The sequence below is a fragment of the Balaenoptera ricei genome, chromosome 16 (assembly GCF_028023285.1).
Source record: "Balaenoptera ricei isolate mBalRic1 chromosome 16, mBalRic1.hap2, whole genome shotgun sequence".
NCBI lineage: Eukaryota > Metazoa > Chordata > Mammalia > Artiodactyla > Balaenopteridae > Balaenoptera > Balaenoptera ricei.
In genome coordinates, this window is record NC_082654.1 from 33511600 (window position 1) to 33527972 (window position 16373).

Here is a 16373-nt window from a genome sequence, read left to right on the forward strand (position 1 = left end):
GACAGAACCAGACTAGAGAGAAATCATTCCATGGCTGTCTGTCTCACGGTGGGATAGGGCAGGACTTTTCTGCTCAGAGGCCAGTGAAGATCAGATATGCCTTGTGTGGCTCTCAGATGGTCTGTCTTCTGCCATGTACCTTTAGTCACATATTGAGCAGGGCTGGGACCAGCCCAAATGATTTTTGTAAATGATGTTTGAAAAATAGCCATTGCTGGTAAGTTAACTTTAGATATTGGTGATGCTCACAGGTTCAAATCAGATGGCTTCAAACGTGCTTTTCTGGTTTTACTTAGTACAGGTAACTGTGTGTTAGCCTAGAGTTGTGTGCAGGTATTCATTTACTCATTCATTCACTCAACAAATATTTTCTGAGACTTCCTCTCCCATTTGGTTGATTCTGTGCTATGACTGCTGACTCAGCTGTAGAAGGGAAAAGCCTTCCACCTACCCCCATAGGTACCCATATCAAAGAATGCCTGAGATAGCCTTGAAGTCCTTGGAGGTCTCTAGGTCAAGGAGGCAGCAGGTACACAGAGAAGTGATCAATTTTGTAGTCAGACGGACCTGTGTTCAAATTGGGGGTTCCAAGCTGTACTTATATATGTATGTACACACACACACACATGCTCAGGACAGGCTGAGATTTGAGTGGGAGATAAAATTGGAGGGTTTCCTAATGGTTAAGAACTTGGATTGGGAATCAGACAGACTTGGGACCAAATGCTGGCTTTGCCCCACTAAGCCCAGTTAAAGGTTTTGGTTCTAGAGTTGGCAGTCCATAAGCTCAGATCTTGTGAGTTGCCAGAGTCTCTGAAAGTTTTTATGCTCTCAGTTCCCCTCCATGTTCTCAGATCACCCACAACGATATCCGCTTGAAATGGATTTTAGATGTCTGCTTATTAATGTAAAAATGTGGTTCTGCGTATAAACTGGGGTAAAATACCCACGACTGTTACCAAGGGTGTTTCTGGTGACTGTAAAATTCACAGGTAGAGTCTCAGAGGGGTTGAAGCATCCATTTGTTCAGGCCATCATAGAATCATTTATGGGATTAATATTATAGAAATTGTTTTCTAAAAAGTTTGTTGTTATAATGAAATACAGAGCTAAAAAACTTAAAATACCAAATATGTACATATTTCCAGTTGGCAAAACATTTTAGACCTTCCAGAAGATGGTAAAATCTTCTGTTAGAATTTAGTCCATTGAAAACTAAACACTCTTAAAATGCCCTCTTACTACTTTAACTGTGCTAGTTAAGTTTCTTGGTTTTAAGACTCAATTCCGACAGAAGTTTAAATAATGACTCAGACTATCCTGAGATCTTCTCTTTTTTTTCCTCTTAAATATTTGCTACTGACCCACATGTTATTATAAACAAATTATAAGCATTTTCCATTATGTTCTATAAATGTTCCCATGGACAAGAATTTTCATAGCTCATTTAAATGAGGTTTTTGTTCTTTAAACAATTTAAAACACTCAAAAGGATTAGGTGCACGCACTGAAAAAAATCTCATTTAATTTTATTGTAAAGAGTAATCCATCCATCTTCATAAAAATGTACAAATTCTAACTTGAACACTACATTTTATAACAATCTTAGTAGACATGGTGCCCAATCCCAGGAATAAATGCTTGGTATCTTTTCTACTCTGGAGGGAAGAGAGATGATATAAGCAGAGAATGAAGCTGAAACAACAGAAGCATCATAATATAGGTGAGGGCATGTTTTCCTTGGTTAAATAGATGTTCACATTTCTCCAGGCTCTAAAATGGTTTTAGAAACCTCAGACTTCACTCAAGATGGTACAGGGACTTCCCTCTGAGCCCCTACATCCTGTTCTTATCTCAACTACAGCATTTATTTACTGTCCTAAAGTTGCATGTATACCTGTCCATCTCCTCCACTATCAGGTGACTTTGTCTTATTCACTGTTTTATCCTCAGGGCCTAACACAGTGCATGGCACATAGAAGATGCTCAACAAATATTTGTTAAATGAATTAATGAGTGGCCTGATGCATGAGTCCTAAGGAAAACCATACACAGGGGCAGCCTCCAGCCTCTAGATACCTCCTTTCAAGTGTCCCGTAAGATGCTACTTCTCTGAGCCCATAGCCAGGGAGACCTGGCAAAGAGCAGAGACTTATGGCTACCAGGGGATAAGGTGGCAGGAGGTGGGGGGTGGGGATGGGGGAAGGATAAATTGGGAGATTGGGATTGACATATACGCACTACTATATATAAAATAGATAACTAATAAGAACCTACTGTATAGCACAGGGAACTCTACTCAATACTCTCTAATGGCCTATATGGGAAAAGAATCTAAAAAAAAAAAGAATGTGTATATGTATATGTATAACTGATTCACTTTGCTGTACACCTGAAACTATTACAACATTGTAAATCAACTATATGTCAATAAAAATTAAAAAAAAAAAAGAACAGTGGAGGGCTGGCATTTCACAGGGTTGGCAAAGGGTGGCAGCAATCATCATTACCACCATCATCACCCTCAGCATCACATCATCACTGCAACATTTACTGAACACAAATTAGATGCCAGATACTATGCTAAGTTCTTCATATACATTATCTCATTTAATCCTCAGAACAACTCTATGAGGTTGTTGCTCTTATTCCTGCTTTATGGTGGCAGACACTAAAGCCTAGAAAGGCAAAGTCACCTATTCAAGATGACACAGTGTTGAAGTCAAGGCTCGAACAAAAGACAGAATGATGCTCCTGTTCAATTTCTTTTAACCAAGAAGCAACTCAGAGGCTGAGAGTCCTACAGGACAAAGAAAGCCCCAGATAATACTTGTCTTTTTGATTCTGAGCCCCTCTCTCTGCTTGCTTCAACAAAGCCTCTGTCCCCCTTCTCATTTGAATGTGAGCCCCAAATGGTCTTCATTATGGCTGCAGAAAACAATACCATTGGAAACAAGCAGCTTGAATCCATCAGTCTTCACACAGGCTCCAAATGCCTCTTTTTAAACATCACTCATGTAGTAGGTGCACATGGAAATTAACATTCAAATAGTAAGGATGGATAGGAGGTGACAAGTAAGAGGCCTTTCTTGGAGGTAACCATTTTTGCATGATTCTGTGTCTATTCTTTGGCAGTTATCTCCTAACTGTAAAAAATATTTTCATCCCATTAAAAAAATATATTCTCTTCCCTTTCAAGAAGAATACATTTAATCACCTTGATGAAAGATGAGGAATTTGGCCCATTCTCCCCATTACTGCCAAGTTATATTTTTTTAGTTTTATTTTTCTATTGGTAACTGTATGTTTCAGCTTTAAATACTATTCTTAATCTTCTCTCTTTACATTTCAATTTAAATGTATTTCTTAACTCCCCCAAGGCTATCCATCTGCTCTTTATCCTTCTCTAAACCTTCCTCTTTCGGGATCAATGCGGCGATTTCTTTTCTTTTTTTTAACATCTTTATTGGAGTATAATTGCTTTACAATGGTGTGTTAGTTTCTGCTTTATAACAAAGTGAATCAGTTATACATATACATATGTCCCCATATCTCTTCCCTCTTGCATCTCCCTCCCTCCCACCCTCCCTATCCCACCCCTCTAGGTGGTCACAAAGCACTGAGCTGATCTCCCTGTGCTATGCGGCTGCTTCCCACTAGCTATCTATTTTACGTTTGGTAGTGTATATATGTCCATGCCACTCTCTCACTTTGTCCCAGCTTACCCTTTCCCCTCCCTGTATCCTCAAGTCCATTCTCTAGTAGGTCTGCATCTTTATTCCCGTCTTGCCCCTAGGTTCTTCATGACCACTTTTTTTTTTTTTTTTAGATTCCATATATATGTGTTAGCATACGGTATTTGTTTTCCTCTTTCTTACTTACTTCACTCTGTATGACAGTCTCTAGGTCCATCCACCTCACTACAAACAACTCAGTTTTGTTCCTTTTTTACGGCTGAGTAATATTCCATTGTATATATGTACCACATCTTCTTTATCCATTCATCTGTTAATGGACACTTAGGTTGCTTCCATGTCCTGGCTATTGTAAATAGAGCTGCAATGAACATTTTGGTACATGACTCTCTTTGAATTATGGTTTTCTCAGGGTATATGCCCAGTAGTGGGATTGCTGGGTCGTATGGTAGTTCTCCTTTTAGTTTTTTAAGGAACCTCCATGCTGTTCTCCATAGTGGCTGTATCAATTTACATTCCCACCAACAGTAATGTTGGCGATTTCTTATTCCAGTTTGTTTTGGGAAAACATTTGCTTACTGACATTGAAAAGTCACCTTTTAGGACTTTTTGATTTAAAACAGTTATGAGTTCAGTTTTATACGTGGTAAGCAAGCTTTGGGAGGAAGGCTTGGAATCCAGTTGCTGCTGTTTCTTTGGGTATAGAGTTTCAAATAACTATCTTGCAAATGAATTTCAGGAATATGGCCCACTCTGAGTTTCTGTAACTAGGACTTGACATTTTTATGATCAGCTCAAACAGAGGAACTCCAAGTGACTGGCTGGGGTTGCTGTCCTCACCAACCATCTTTCTGAACTCAATGTTAGGATTTAACCAACCCTTAATTTCTTGATTTCTTAAAGCGATGGGAAGGATGGATGGGCATATGATCCAACAATTCTATTAACTTTTGCCATTAGTAACATGTTGGAAGGATTTGAAATTATTTTTTTAAAGATAAATTCATGGTCATCTTAAACCTAACTCCCTTTATCCCCACTACATCCATTCAGTCTCCACATTCTATTAATTCTACCTCTTACTTACACCTCTCTGCTGCTTCCCAAGGATTTAGACTCTTTGGTACAGTGAACAGTCTGTGCACTGCACAAAAGTCCTTACCCGAGTGGAGGGGAGGTCCGAGATCCAGCCCACATGCTGTGCACTAAATGATATGCGTGGGTATGAGGCTGTATCACTCTGCAGAGAGTGAGGAGGGGGTCTTTTCGTAATTTTTACCAATTACTAAATGTGCCAGCAGCACCCTACATTGCCTTAGCAACAGCCTCTTAAATGCCTCCAGTTCTCACTGCTCTTTCCTTCCATCCACCTTCCACACCAAACATACTCACCTGAAGTATCAGAGACCCTAATTCGGTATGTTTGCTGGTGAAGCCCAGAAAGCTATACTTTGGACACTCAGGCTGGGCAATTCCAATGCAGGTGGGCTAAGGGTGACACTCTGAGCAGCCCCACCCCACACTGCAGCCAGATGGATCTTCCTAAAAACAGAGTCTGATCACATCACACCCTTCCTTAGAACCCTTCAGTGTCTCTCATTACTTACAAGGTAAAAGCCAAGCTCTTTATCATGAAATACAACCCTATGGAGACCTATTTTCTCCCCCCAGCCCAGCCCATGCCTTCCTACTTACTCCCTGTATGCCCCAAGCTTTGGCCAGAACAGCCTGGTAGACCAGCAGTCCCTGAACACACCGTGCCTTTTCCTGTCTCATGCCTTTACACCTGGGTGCCCCGTTCCCTCTGCCAGTTACCATCAGCTCCTCTATCTGTCCCTGGCCCTCCCGGAGGAGTTTCCCTTATCAGTCAACACCCCAGGTCTCTATTCCAACCGAGCAGACCTCTCTCTCTTCACAAAGCCCAGCTGGGGTCCACTGCAGAAAGAACAGGAGATTGTGTTTTTAATGGGGTAGTAAGTGAGGAGTGAATGGGCTTTTGATAAAGAAGACCAGTCACTGGGTTTAGGGCCGATTCTAACTGAAAATGACCTCATCTTAACTCGATTACATCTGTAAAGATCTTATTTCCAAATAAAGTCCCATCTGTAGGAACTGGGGTTTGAACTTCAACATATTTCCTTCAAGGGACACAAGTCAACCCACAATAAAGACTAAATGAAATAATGCAGATGAAGGGCTTGGTGCATTGCCTGAATCACAGTAAGCACTCAACAGGCTGTCTGGTTTCAAGTGCTGACTCTATCACGGACTACCTGTGTACACCTAGGCAAGTTTCTTCATGTCTCTGGGTCTCAGTTTCCTCATTAGTAGACAGTACCTCCCTCATTGGACAATTGAATGGTCAATGAAATCACACATATAAAGCATTCAGAGTAATACCTGGCACCAAGCAAGAACTAAAAAATGTTCACAGCTATTACTATAATTCTAATTTTAATCCTTCCCTTTACCCAACTTTCTCTTTACAGATGGAAGAGTTTAAAATTTCAGAGAGGGGCTTCCCTGGTGGCGCAGTGGTTAAGAATTACCTGCCAATGGAGGGGACATGGGTTTGAGACCTGGTCTGGGAAGAACCCACATGCCGCGGAGCAACTAAGCCGGTGCGCCACAACTACTGAGCCTGCGCTCTAGAGCCCGTGAGCCACAACTACTGAGCCCGTGAACCACAACTGCTGAAACCCGCGTGCCTAGAGCCCGTGCTCCGCAACAGGAGAAGCCACCGCAATGAGAAGCCCGCACACCGCAACAAAGAGTAGCCCCCGCTCGCAGCAACTAGAGAAAGCCCGCGTGCAGCAACAAAGACCCAACTCAACCAATAAATAAATTAATTAATTAATAAAGAGTAAATAAAATAAAATTTCAGAGATATCAGTAATGGGAATGTCATCTTGAAAAAATTAAAAAATAAATGTAATTCCTCTGCTTCACCCTCTTTCTCCCCCAAAATACACACAATTGTTTTGACTCAAGAAGCATCATGTCTCCAGTAATATCTGAGGTAGGTAACTTCGCTCTTCACTGGAGCTTTGGAGAAGCTCCCCCTGGTTATAAGCATGGGTGTGGAGTCACACTCTTCAGTCACACCTGAGCATGTTTAGGTACATCTCGACATGGAGCCACACTCCTGGATGACACCTGGCCACCTGTGTCCCAAGGCAGAGGGCTTTTGTCTTGTGCCTACCAAACTTCCCAGCCCCGTGAGCTACAGACCCCACCATCAACTGACTAGCCTTGCACTTTATGAATCTCTTGAGGGTAGTAAGGGCTATCTCAGTAGACCTGAAACCTAATATTACATCTTCTCTGGAGTGAGAAATATTATTTTACAAGTTGAAGGCTTCCAGATGTGATCTGTCACATTCTTCCCAGAGGTGACACAGCCCTAGGCCATAGTGGGCAGTGAATGAATACTTTTTAGCTGATTAACTGGCACAAAAACATACCCCAAGTTACATTAAAGCATACTTTAACATCAATGAAATAATTTCAAGGTCACAAAACTAGTAAGTCAGAGGATTTCTTTAAATACACTGAAATCTTGGAATTAGAACTATGGATATGCCTTCCCTTGCCTGGTAGGCATGTAAAGGGTAATTGTTTTGATTATGAGGAAGTCAACCAGGACAGCCTTAATAAACTAAATTATTTATGAGGTACAAGCACATAGCTCAAATGTGTGTGTGTGTATTCCTATTAGGACTTCTTATTTTTATACTCAAAGGCATTTACTTTAGAAGAAGACACAAATAGAACATACTTATTGCAGTAGAAGAAAATAAGTTGAAAATTTATCAGACCTTTCTATCAGAAACAGAATATTCCCCATTTTCAAATAAGAATATTACATTTGTAGGGCAGTTTTTGTTTTCATATTGATATTCTATCTATAGTCTTTATATGATGAATAACTTTATTTATTAATAGCTATTCTATACATACACATACCTAAACTGGTTAAAAATGAGCACTGTCTACTACATAATTTAAATATGGGTAACTATGCTTTGTCCTGGTAATACATAAATATTTAATCCTTTAATTTACAAACTTACTTAGGAACAATTTGAGGAGAAATTGAGTTTAATGTACTAAATTTATTATATTGACTGATACAATATGCACATTTGAAAACATTTAGCCTCCTTATATTGAAAAATCCTCCTCCTTGTCACTACTTTTTTTACTTTTGCTATTTCAGTGCTTTACATTACTATCAATTATCTTATTCTTTTCTCTCGCTTTTTACTTTATTGTGATTTTGTAATTTTTAGTAGGGAGTACATTGGAAAAAAAGAAACAGAAGCAGGTGGATTTAGAAAATGTATTCCTGATTATTGAAGTTAATAATTCTTTTGGCTGCCACCGCTATACAGAGTTGGTCCTGTGATTCTAACAAGGTTAATGGGAAGGAAGAGAAGGGGAACCAGATGGGAAGTAGAAAGATCTTCATTGTACTCAACTAGTGGAAGTCCCTGACAGTCCTTACACAGTCCCTGGTGTAAGCTCTCCATTTTCCATTTTGAGACAGTACATCCTTGTAATCAAGGGCATACCCTTGTTTTTCGATGTTTCACATCAGAAAATGTTTCTCATTATTTGGCAAACTTTCCACTTAGTAGATGGACCATCCTCATTGGTCCTGAAGGCAGAAAACCAGGAATGTACTGACTGTTGGCTGTTTTTCTAGAGCCACCTGTACCACTGGAGGTGTGCAAGCTGATGGAGATTTCAGAGGGTTAGCAGAATCCTGTAGATTGTGGTAAAGCTGCAAGGCTGCAGAACTCTGACTAATCAACACTTAAGTTACCAATTCCTGACCTGTGAATGCCCTGTGAATAATGAAGAACGGGTTGCACATTTTCTCCTCCTATTCTCACCTACTATAGGCAGCTCCAACCCTCATCTTGTAATCATAACCACTTCCAGGAGACAAGTTGACTTGGGGCACCTGCAGGTCACGTGAAAAGCTGTCTTCATATTTCTTTTTCTTTTTCGGTTCTTTCTAACATCTTAATGGACCTGGCACCAAAGACCTACATAACATGTTCCTTCTCCTTTTAAAATTCTTCAATTCTTTTGTGTGTGTGTGTATGTGGTAAAGCACATATAACAAAAACTTCAGCATCCTAACCATTTTTAATATAGTTGAGTGGTAATGAGTACATTCATAATGTTATGCCACCATCACCACAATCCATCTCCAAAACTCTTATCATCTTGCAAAACTGAAACTCTGTACCCATTAACAGTAACTCCCATACCCACCCCACACCAGCCCCTGGCAACCACAATTCTACTTTGTCTCTATGATTTTGATTATTCTAAGTGCCCCATATAAAAGGAATCATACAGCATTTGTCTTTTGCCCTCCTCCTTTTTTTCTACCTTTTCCAACTCCATTTAATCCACTTCATATGTGATCTCTCTCATGGAAGAGATCATTCTTTTAGACCCTCTTCCTTATCCCTTCCCTTTGGGAAAAAAATTATAAACCCTGCCCTGCCTTCCTTTTCCCTTCTTCATTCCACTTATAAGTCTCTCATTAAAAGAAAAGAAATAAAACTTACTGGGATAATAATTTTCTGAATCTTTCATGTTAGATATGAGTTTCAAAAGATAATTAACCATAACAACAGAACTACAGATGTCAACATCTAAAATCTCTGAAATGGCCCAAAGTTCTTTACAAAAGCTCCATAAAAGTTTTAATTTAACTCTACTCATCTTGATTAAAATTATTTCCCCTCAACAAGAAATGTCTTTTAACTCACTTGTATTGCTCTTTTCCTGGAGGCTGATTCTCAGTATTCTAATAATTGTGTTTTTCTCTTTGTTCCATGGGAAGTGTGTAGATTTCAACTGTGTTATGGGTTAAAGGGGTTTTTGAGGACTAGAGTCTGGGAACCAAATCACAACGTTTAATACTGCTTCTCCAGGAAAGTATTCTAAGTTACACACAGCTCCTGAGAAATGAACTTCTGGCACACAAGTCATTTATAAACTGGGGACTGAGTGTGTTACACACTTCCCACAGATTTTCATTGGTGACAGAGAGCTGAAAGTTGTTGGCCTACTCAGTGCCACAGGACACACAGTGAACAATAAAACAAGCAGAAAAGCACTTCATAGCAGCCAAGCATATCCTCTAGACCCCCTGCTGGAGTATACGACCAACAGAGCTCAAGACTCAACTAGTCAGTATGCTGAACCTATACGTTCCATAAACACTCCATGACTTTGAACGGCCATGTGTGATTTTTTTTTTTTTGACACATTATCTCTCACTGCATGTTAAAGAAATGTATGTTTCACTGTGGCACATATAGACTTTGAAAACCTCAGGGGAGTGGGCACTGAAGTTGAAAAAGGTTTCCAAGAGAGCAAGTCAGAGCTATAGAAATTAGCTTGGAGCTGAAGCCAACTGGCTAATTGTATTATTCAGCAGAAGCTACTAACAGAGGGATATCAGAAACCATTAAAGAGCTGCAAAACAGAAAGTAAAAGAAACTCCCAACTCTTGCATAAAACCCCCATTTAAAGATAACATATTAGCTGATGATTCAATGAGTCTCAGAGATGGGAATGCTGATAGAAGTTCTGATCTGAATACAGACAGGCAAGGAGCAACTGAGATCAAGTTATTATCAGGGCAACAGACACCTTAACCAGTGGCCTCCTTTTTTCTCCCCAAAGGTCTGTGTAAGCCTGGAGGCAGCCTGCCTTGGTTGGGGAGCCTGGAGATCTGCCCTTTTGCAATTAATGGGGAAGAAACAAAGTGGCTTTTATTGACTTCTGTTTGTTTGCGGCCAAGCCATTTGTCACATGGAACATTAACTCTGTCTCCAAACTCTTTGAACACTTAGAGCCACTTCCACATTATTTGGCATTTAACTCTCTGCAGTCTGTTCTTTGAATACTTGGTGCATGCAAATGTGGCCTCCTCATTAGGATCATAAACAACTTAAAGGCGAGTAAATTGACTTGTACTTTATTAGGATCTCCCATAACACCTACACACTGCTGGGCACATAGTGGGTATCTGATCAACACAGCTTGATTAACTCACAGGATAAGGTCCTCACATAGAGTCACAAGCACTGAAGCAATGCCAACTCTACATGCTAATCTCAGCCCAAATTCCCAGGAAGAGCATTGATGGAGAATGTAAGCTTGGCAGTTACCAGGAGCCTCATTGGAGTAGGGAAATCTTGAATCCTATGTATAGGGGAAACTGCCTACTACCTAGAGACTGCAAGTTCCTTGGGGGCAGGGGCTATGTTTTGTTCCCTACCCAGCACCTAGTAGGGGCTCAAAAAACATATGCTGAATGAATGAAACACATATGAAACCAAGTGTCTCCTCTTTAGTCTCTTGGATTAGTTGTCCCACATTTTGTGTTTTTGTTCATTCATTCTTTATAACCAATCCACAAAAGTGAAGGTGACTCTAGAAAACAAATCAACATGGCACCCACTCAGGTGTGAACCCCCTCTAGGGCCCGCCCAAGGGGTGCTGGGAGTGGGGAGGTTGAGGATCAAGGAGGAAGGCCACTGGCCTGATAATCGCAGGTCTGGGGCTTGCTGTGGAGGGACAAGAGCTGCTCTCCTTGAGAGAAGTGGCCGGATGTCAGATTGAGCTCTTGGCAGCCCCCAGGCAGTGGAATGCTGCCCTGCATGGTCCCCGTCTGGCTGGCATCTTCCTGCCAGGGAAGGCTGCCAAGCGGGTGGTGACAGCTGTGCAGTGCATAAATCTCCAAGGTTCTTTGGTGCACTGCCATTTCTGACTCGCCTTTCTGCTACTTGTGGGAAGTAGCTGGGAAGTTCTGATCCCATTTTCCATTGGCTTTCATTTTTCAGCAGGACACCTATCTTATCTTTTAAGATGGGAGTCACTGGAAGATGGCCTTTAGCTCTTCTGGTCAACATGAACCTACTGATTCTGTGTAGAAACGAGAACTATATTCCACTCTGTTTTGAATGAAACGGTTGGTTTTCACTGTGGCCACATGACTACACTTGTTTACAAGGCTTTTTTTACAATAATTGACATCTGTCATAGACTACCACTAGGAGAAACCACTTATCTGAATAACTTAAAAAAATAAAGATAGCCTTTTAGCCATTTTTGAAAAAAAATTCAATATCTTAATGCTTATCATTCGGAATGTTTATATCTTAAGGGATTTTGATAGAGGACTATCTTTTTATATATTCTCTTAAAGCAGCTATCTTTTCTTAAAGTTGCTGATACGTGGACTCAATTTTCCATCAGGAGTTGCAATAAATGTTAACTTAGATTCTTTTCTGCATTCAAAGAAGAAAAGTTAAAAGTGAAATTTCAGACATTACCTTTCAGCATCATTCGTCCGGTGGATCCTCCAAAAGAATTGAGAAGGTTACTTCTTGCTCCTAAAGATGTGGTGGCTTCTAAGAGAGAGCCGGTGATGTACTGAGATATGGAAGTCCTTTGGAGGGTGGCACGATACTCACAAACAGTGTCTTGGGCACATTGCTTTAAGCACGGACCAATGCTAATCCTTTCATGGGCTGTCTCGGAGGCTGGGAGCTTTGTGAAGAAATGGAGAAGAGATCTAATTGTCTCTTCTGTTTCTTCTCCCCTTCTCACTGCACTGTAGATCTGTGAATAGCACAAAGTACAGGAAGTATTAATCTAGTTTCTTAGAAAAGCAAATTAACTTGTTGACAAAATGCCAAGATGACTTATTAAGAAAGAAGGCTCAGTCGCTCTAAGTGCAAACACTCGTGAACACTGGACTCATGCATTAACCTGAACATTCTACAGACACCATTTATTTGGGAAAGTTATGTGTAGTTATGAAATGGGCCATTCAAACAACCTTGCTATCAAACAGAGCACTTACAACTTGTACGAACCAAAAATATATTCAGCTCAAATTTCTCCTCCTCCTCCTCAGCAGAATAAAGCTCGTCTGTAGCGGGACAAGGGCAAACCTTTCCTTTTTGTCCTTCTGGACCCTCCTGAGTGACTCTCCCAGATCTATCTCCAAGGAACACTGCAGACTGATTCATGAGGAATCTTCCCTCCATGCTCAAAATGAAGTAAGGATGAGAGGGTTAAAGGGCAGGAGAACATCTATATTTCTCTCTCGGGCGTAATCCTTCAATCTGTCAGCTTGGATCAAAGTCTTTGAATACTTTTTCCATATCCAATGAGTTGCCAGATCCTACCCACTTTTCCTCCTTCCGTCTTTCCTTCTGTCTCTGCCACTATCCTGATTTCCTCTTTCCCTCATCATCTGAATTCACCAAGAATTATCTCAAGGAGATAGGATTATTAGGACAGTCTCCCAGCCAGGATTATTAGGACAGTCTCCCAGCCATAATTCCAATCCATTCCAATACAGTCGTTCAACAGGCATTTATATAGATCTGTTCTGTGAGAAGCACTGAGATAAAAGATGTGGGGCATGTACAAAGAGTAACACACCTCTTGTGCTACAGGACTTCACAATCTAATTTAGAAGATGAGACCTGAAAATTATGAGGTTTGACATTATTTCTGGGAGGTTTGGGGTTTTGTCAAGGTCTCTGGGAAGCCAGAGCCTTCTGGGTAGTGTATAAACGACAGGGAAGAAAGAAAACATGGGTGAGTTAATCCAGCTTTCTGATGGTGGAATAAAGGTTTACTGTATTGTGTTGTCTCCATCATGTCACTTTGAGCACCTTGCCTTGGTTGACTTGTCATTCATTCATTATATCAATGTTTATATACCAGTTATGTGTCAGGCCTGGGTAAATAAGACAGCTTCTCCCCTCAAAGAGTTCACAGTTTAATAAGGAAGACAGATAAGCAAAAAGCTCATAGTAGGGTGGAAATTGAGGTCACCCCCTCTGTTGACACCAGTGAGTGGCCAGGGAAGGGAAGACCCTTGCATGCCCTCCAGACCCTGCATGCGCCCTCGTGATGCTGCACACTCCAAATCTCACTTTAACTAGAGCCCTTGGGTACTCAAAAGGACCCCTGTTGAGCTGTGCTGGGTCCTTAGGAGACCCTAGAATGTACCCAGAATCCCCCTTGATATTCAAACTGTGCTGACACCCTAACTAGAGTTCTACTCTGCCTTCCTCTGCCTACTGGTATATACTTGCTACTTGAAGGCAGAGTGCAGATTCTTTAGCTTTAATTCTCTGTCATTAAATTTCTCGTGGCCAGTGTGGCCACGGAGACGGTGTGCTGGGAGAGAAATAGCCCAGGCTTGGGGTCAGGTATATGGGATGCCTTGACCAGCCAGAGAGGATACTAATGCCCCTTCTTAGAGATGGTGTGGGATTCACCCTGACAATGCATATAAAGTGCTTAGTCTAATGTCTAGAAATGGCACCCATTACTATTGAGCAAGAAGAGAATGGACTCTATCCTCAAGGAGCAGCAGGTGGTTGTTTAACAACAGAGCACAGTCTATGCAATTCACTGTGATGGGGTTATAACCTTGCTCTTAGATGCTGCTGGATAATATCATCCTAACCTTATTTGGGTGTACTGTGAGGACAAATGGGGGTAGAGAGCTGCAGAGCTCAGGATGTGATTTTCTTCTCTCAGCTCCAAATCATACAGGCAATCCCCAACACACTAAGTCTCGAGACAGTGCTTCAGAAGTAAATGTTCTAAACATTCAGGGAAAAGAACCCACTGTGAGATCTGATAGCTAAGGAAGGATTCAGAGGGAAAGAAGATTTGAGCTGTGCCTTGGAAAACAGGCATGGCTCTAACTGGGGCAGCTGGGGGAGGCAACTCACATGGTAAGTAAAGGTGAAGAGGCTGGAACAGTGAATATGTCCTAAGGACACTGAGCAGAGCAGGTATTAAGAGCAGGGAGTGAGTGTAGGGAAATAACTGGGAAATTGGAAAGGTCAGTTGGCCTGATAAAGGAGAGCCATGAATGTCAAGCAAAGAGGTTTAATCCATCAGAGGTGGGAAACCGTTCACTTTTTTGCTTGTCTATTTGTTTTCAGCAGAGGAATGATCCTAAAAAGGTTTTATTTTACAAAGACTAACATGCTGATGGTTCCTAGTTACCAATGTGTTGACCCACTTTCTTTACTTGCCAAGCTGCTCCGTTGGCTCATTATGGCCACACTCATTACCCGATGTGTTCCAGTTTCCATCCCATGCCTTCAGAGAGTCCCAATGTCTCATTCAGTCCCTTACCGATCTTTCCCGAAGTGTCTTCCTCAAATCATTAGCCCTAGACGAACTGCATGAAATAAGGACTCCTTGATCATGGAAGTTTGAAAAACTCAGTATGTATTTCTACTTTTGAAGACTTACATTGCTTATTAAAATATTAACAACAATAAAAGGGTCAGAGTAAAGAAATCTATTTTATTTTGTTTAACTGAATGTTTTGAGTATTTCTCATGTTATTTGACCATGGATTTTTGTTAAAGAACATAGCCTGCGAATGTAGCATTGTATGGAATAATTTGCTCTAATCTAATGGCCGTTTCTTATTCTCATATCCTTGACCTCAGTGGAATCTCTGAAATAGACCATCACCCAACTTTCTCGAAGTCCTGCCTCTCTTATCATTTCAGTGCTCCATCTTTGCCTTATTCTTATTTTTTAAAATTAATTAAGTAATTTATGTATTTTCGGCTGCGTTGGGTCTTCCTTGCTGCACGCGGCTTTCTCTAGTTGTGGCGAGCGGGGGCTACTCTTCGTTGCGGTGCGCGGGCTTCTCACGGTGGTAGCCTCTCCTGTTGCGAAGCACAGACTCTAGGCGCATGGGCTTCAGTAGTTGTGGCACGCAGGCTCAGTAGTTGTGGCTCCTGTGCTCTACAGCGCATGGGCTTAGCTGCTCCGCAGCATGTGGGATCTTCCCGGACCAGGGATCAAACCCGTGTCCTCCGCATTGGCAGGCGGATTCTTAACCACTGCACTACCAGGGAAGTCCCTGCCTTATTCTTATTAAAGGTTTCCTCCTCAGGCCTTTAGGACAGTTGTGATACAACAGAGAGATGCCAACAAGTGTCTAATGTAGGGGGGTCAACAATTCGCTGGCCGTGGGCCAGGTTCACCCAAGGGACCTGCTTCATTTGACACACACTGTTTTAAAATCAGGAAAGTTTATATACACATCTGAAGTTAGAGCATCATCTGAAAAATGGAACAATCTGGCAACGCTGAGCATTTCCATGAGCTCTCCAGTTCGTGCCAGTCCCCATCACTCTCTAGTGAGCACACCTGGCCAATCATCTGGTCACCATTAGTATATGTGTTTGTGACACTTGCTTTAATGGAATATCGATATGGAGGTAGATACATACGATAAACCCGTACTGAGCTCCTCCAATCTGTCCTCTGTGTGCTCTTCCCTGTGCTAGTTTCTGAGAATACAGAGAGAAAGCCATGGCCTCTACTCTTAAGGGCTGTTGCAGCTCACCTCCAACATATATAAATGTCATGTATATATTAAGTAATTGTTCAGCATTGCTATCAGCTGTTTCCAAGCCCTCAAACTTGTCTGAAGAAATAAGAGATGAAGAGCTCCCAGAATAAAGCTCTGAGCTGCCATCACTACTGCTAACACCCCATCCACAAAGAATCAGAAAGATAGCTAAGGTTCTACCACCATCTGGACTAAAACATGTCATTCATATCAATACTGGATGAGCT

The 16373-nt window shown here is 41.4% G+C and overlaps 1 protein-coding gene across 6 annotated transcripts in view; it reads right to left on the reverse strand.

Moving 5' to 3' along the window:
- PLCE1 (phospholipase C epsilon 1) overlaps positions 1-16373 on the reverse strand; it is a 315814-nt gene that overhangs the window by 155078 nt on the left and 144363 nt on the right. For all 6 annotated transcript variants that reach the window (XR_009498041.1, XM_059900486.1, XM_059900488.1 and 3 more), the window contains one exon: positions 12065-12353. Coding sequence is in view for 5 of the 6 variants with exons in the window: in XM_059900486.1 (XP_059756469.1) it covers positions 12065-12353 (289 nt within the window). In the remaining variant the exon portion in view is untranslated. The remainder of the gene's footprint in view (positions 1-12064; positions 12354-16373) is intronic.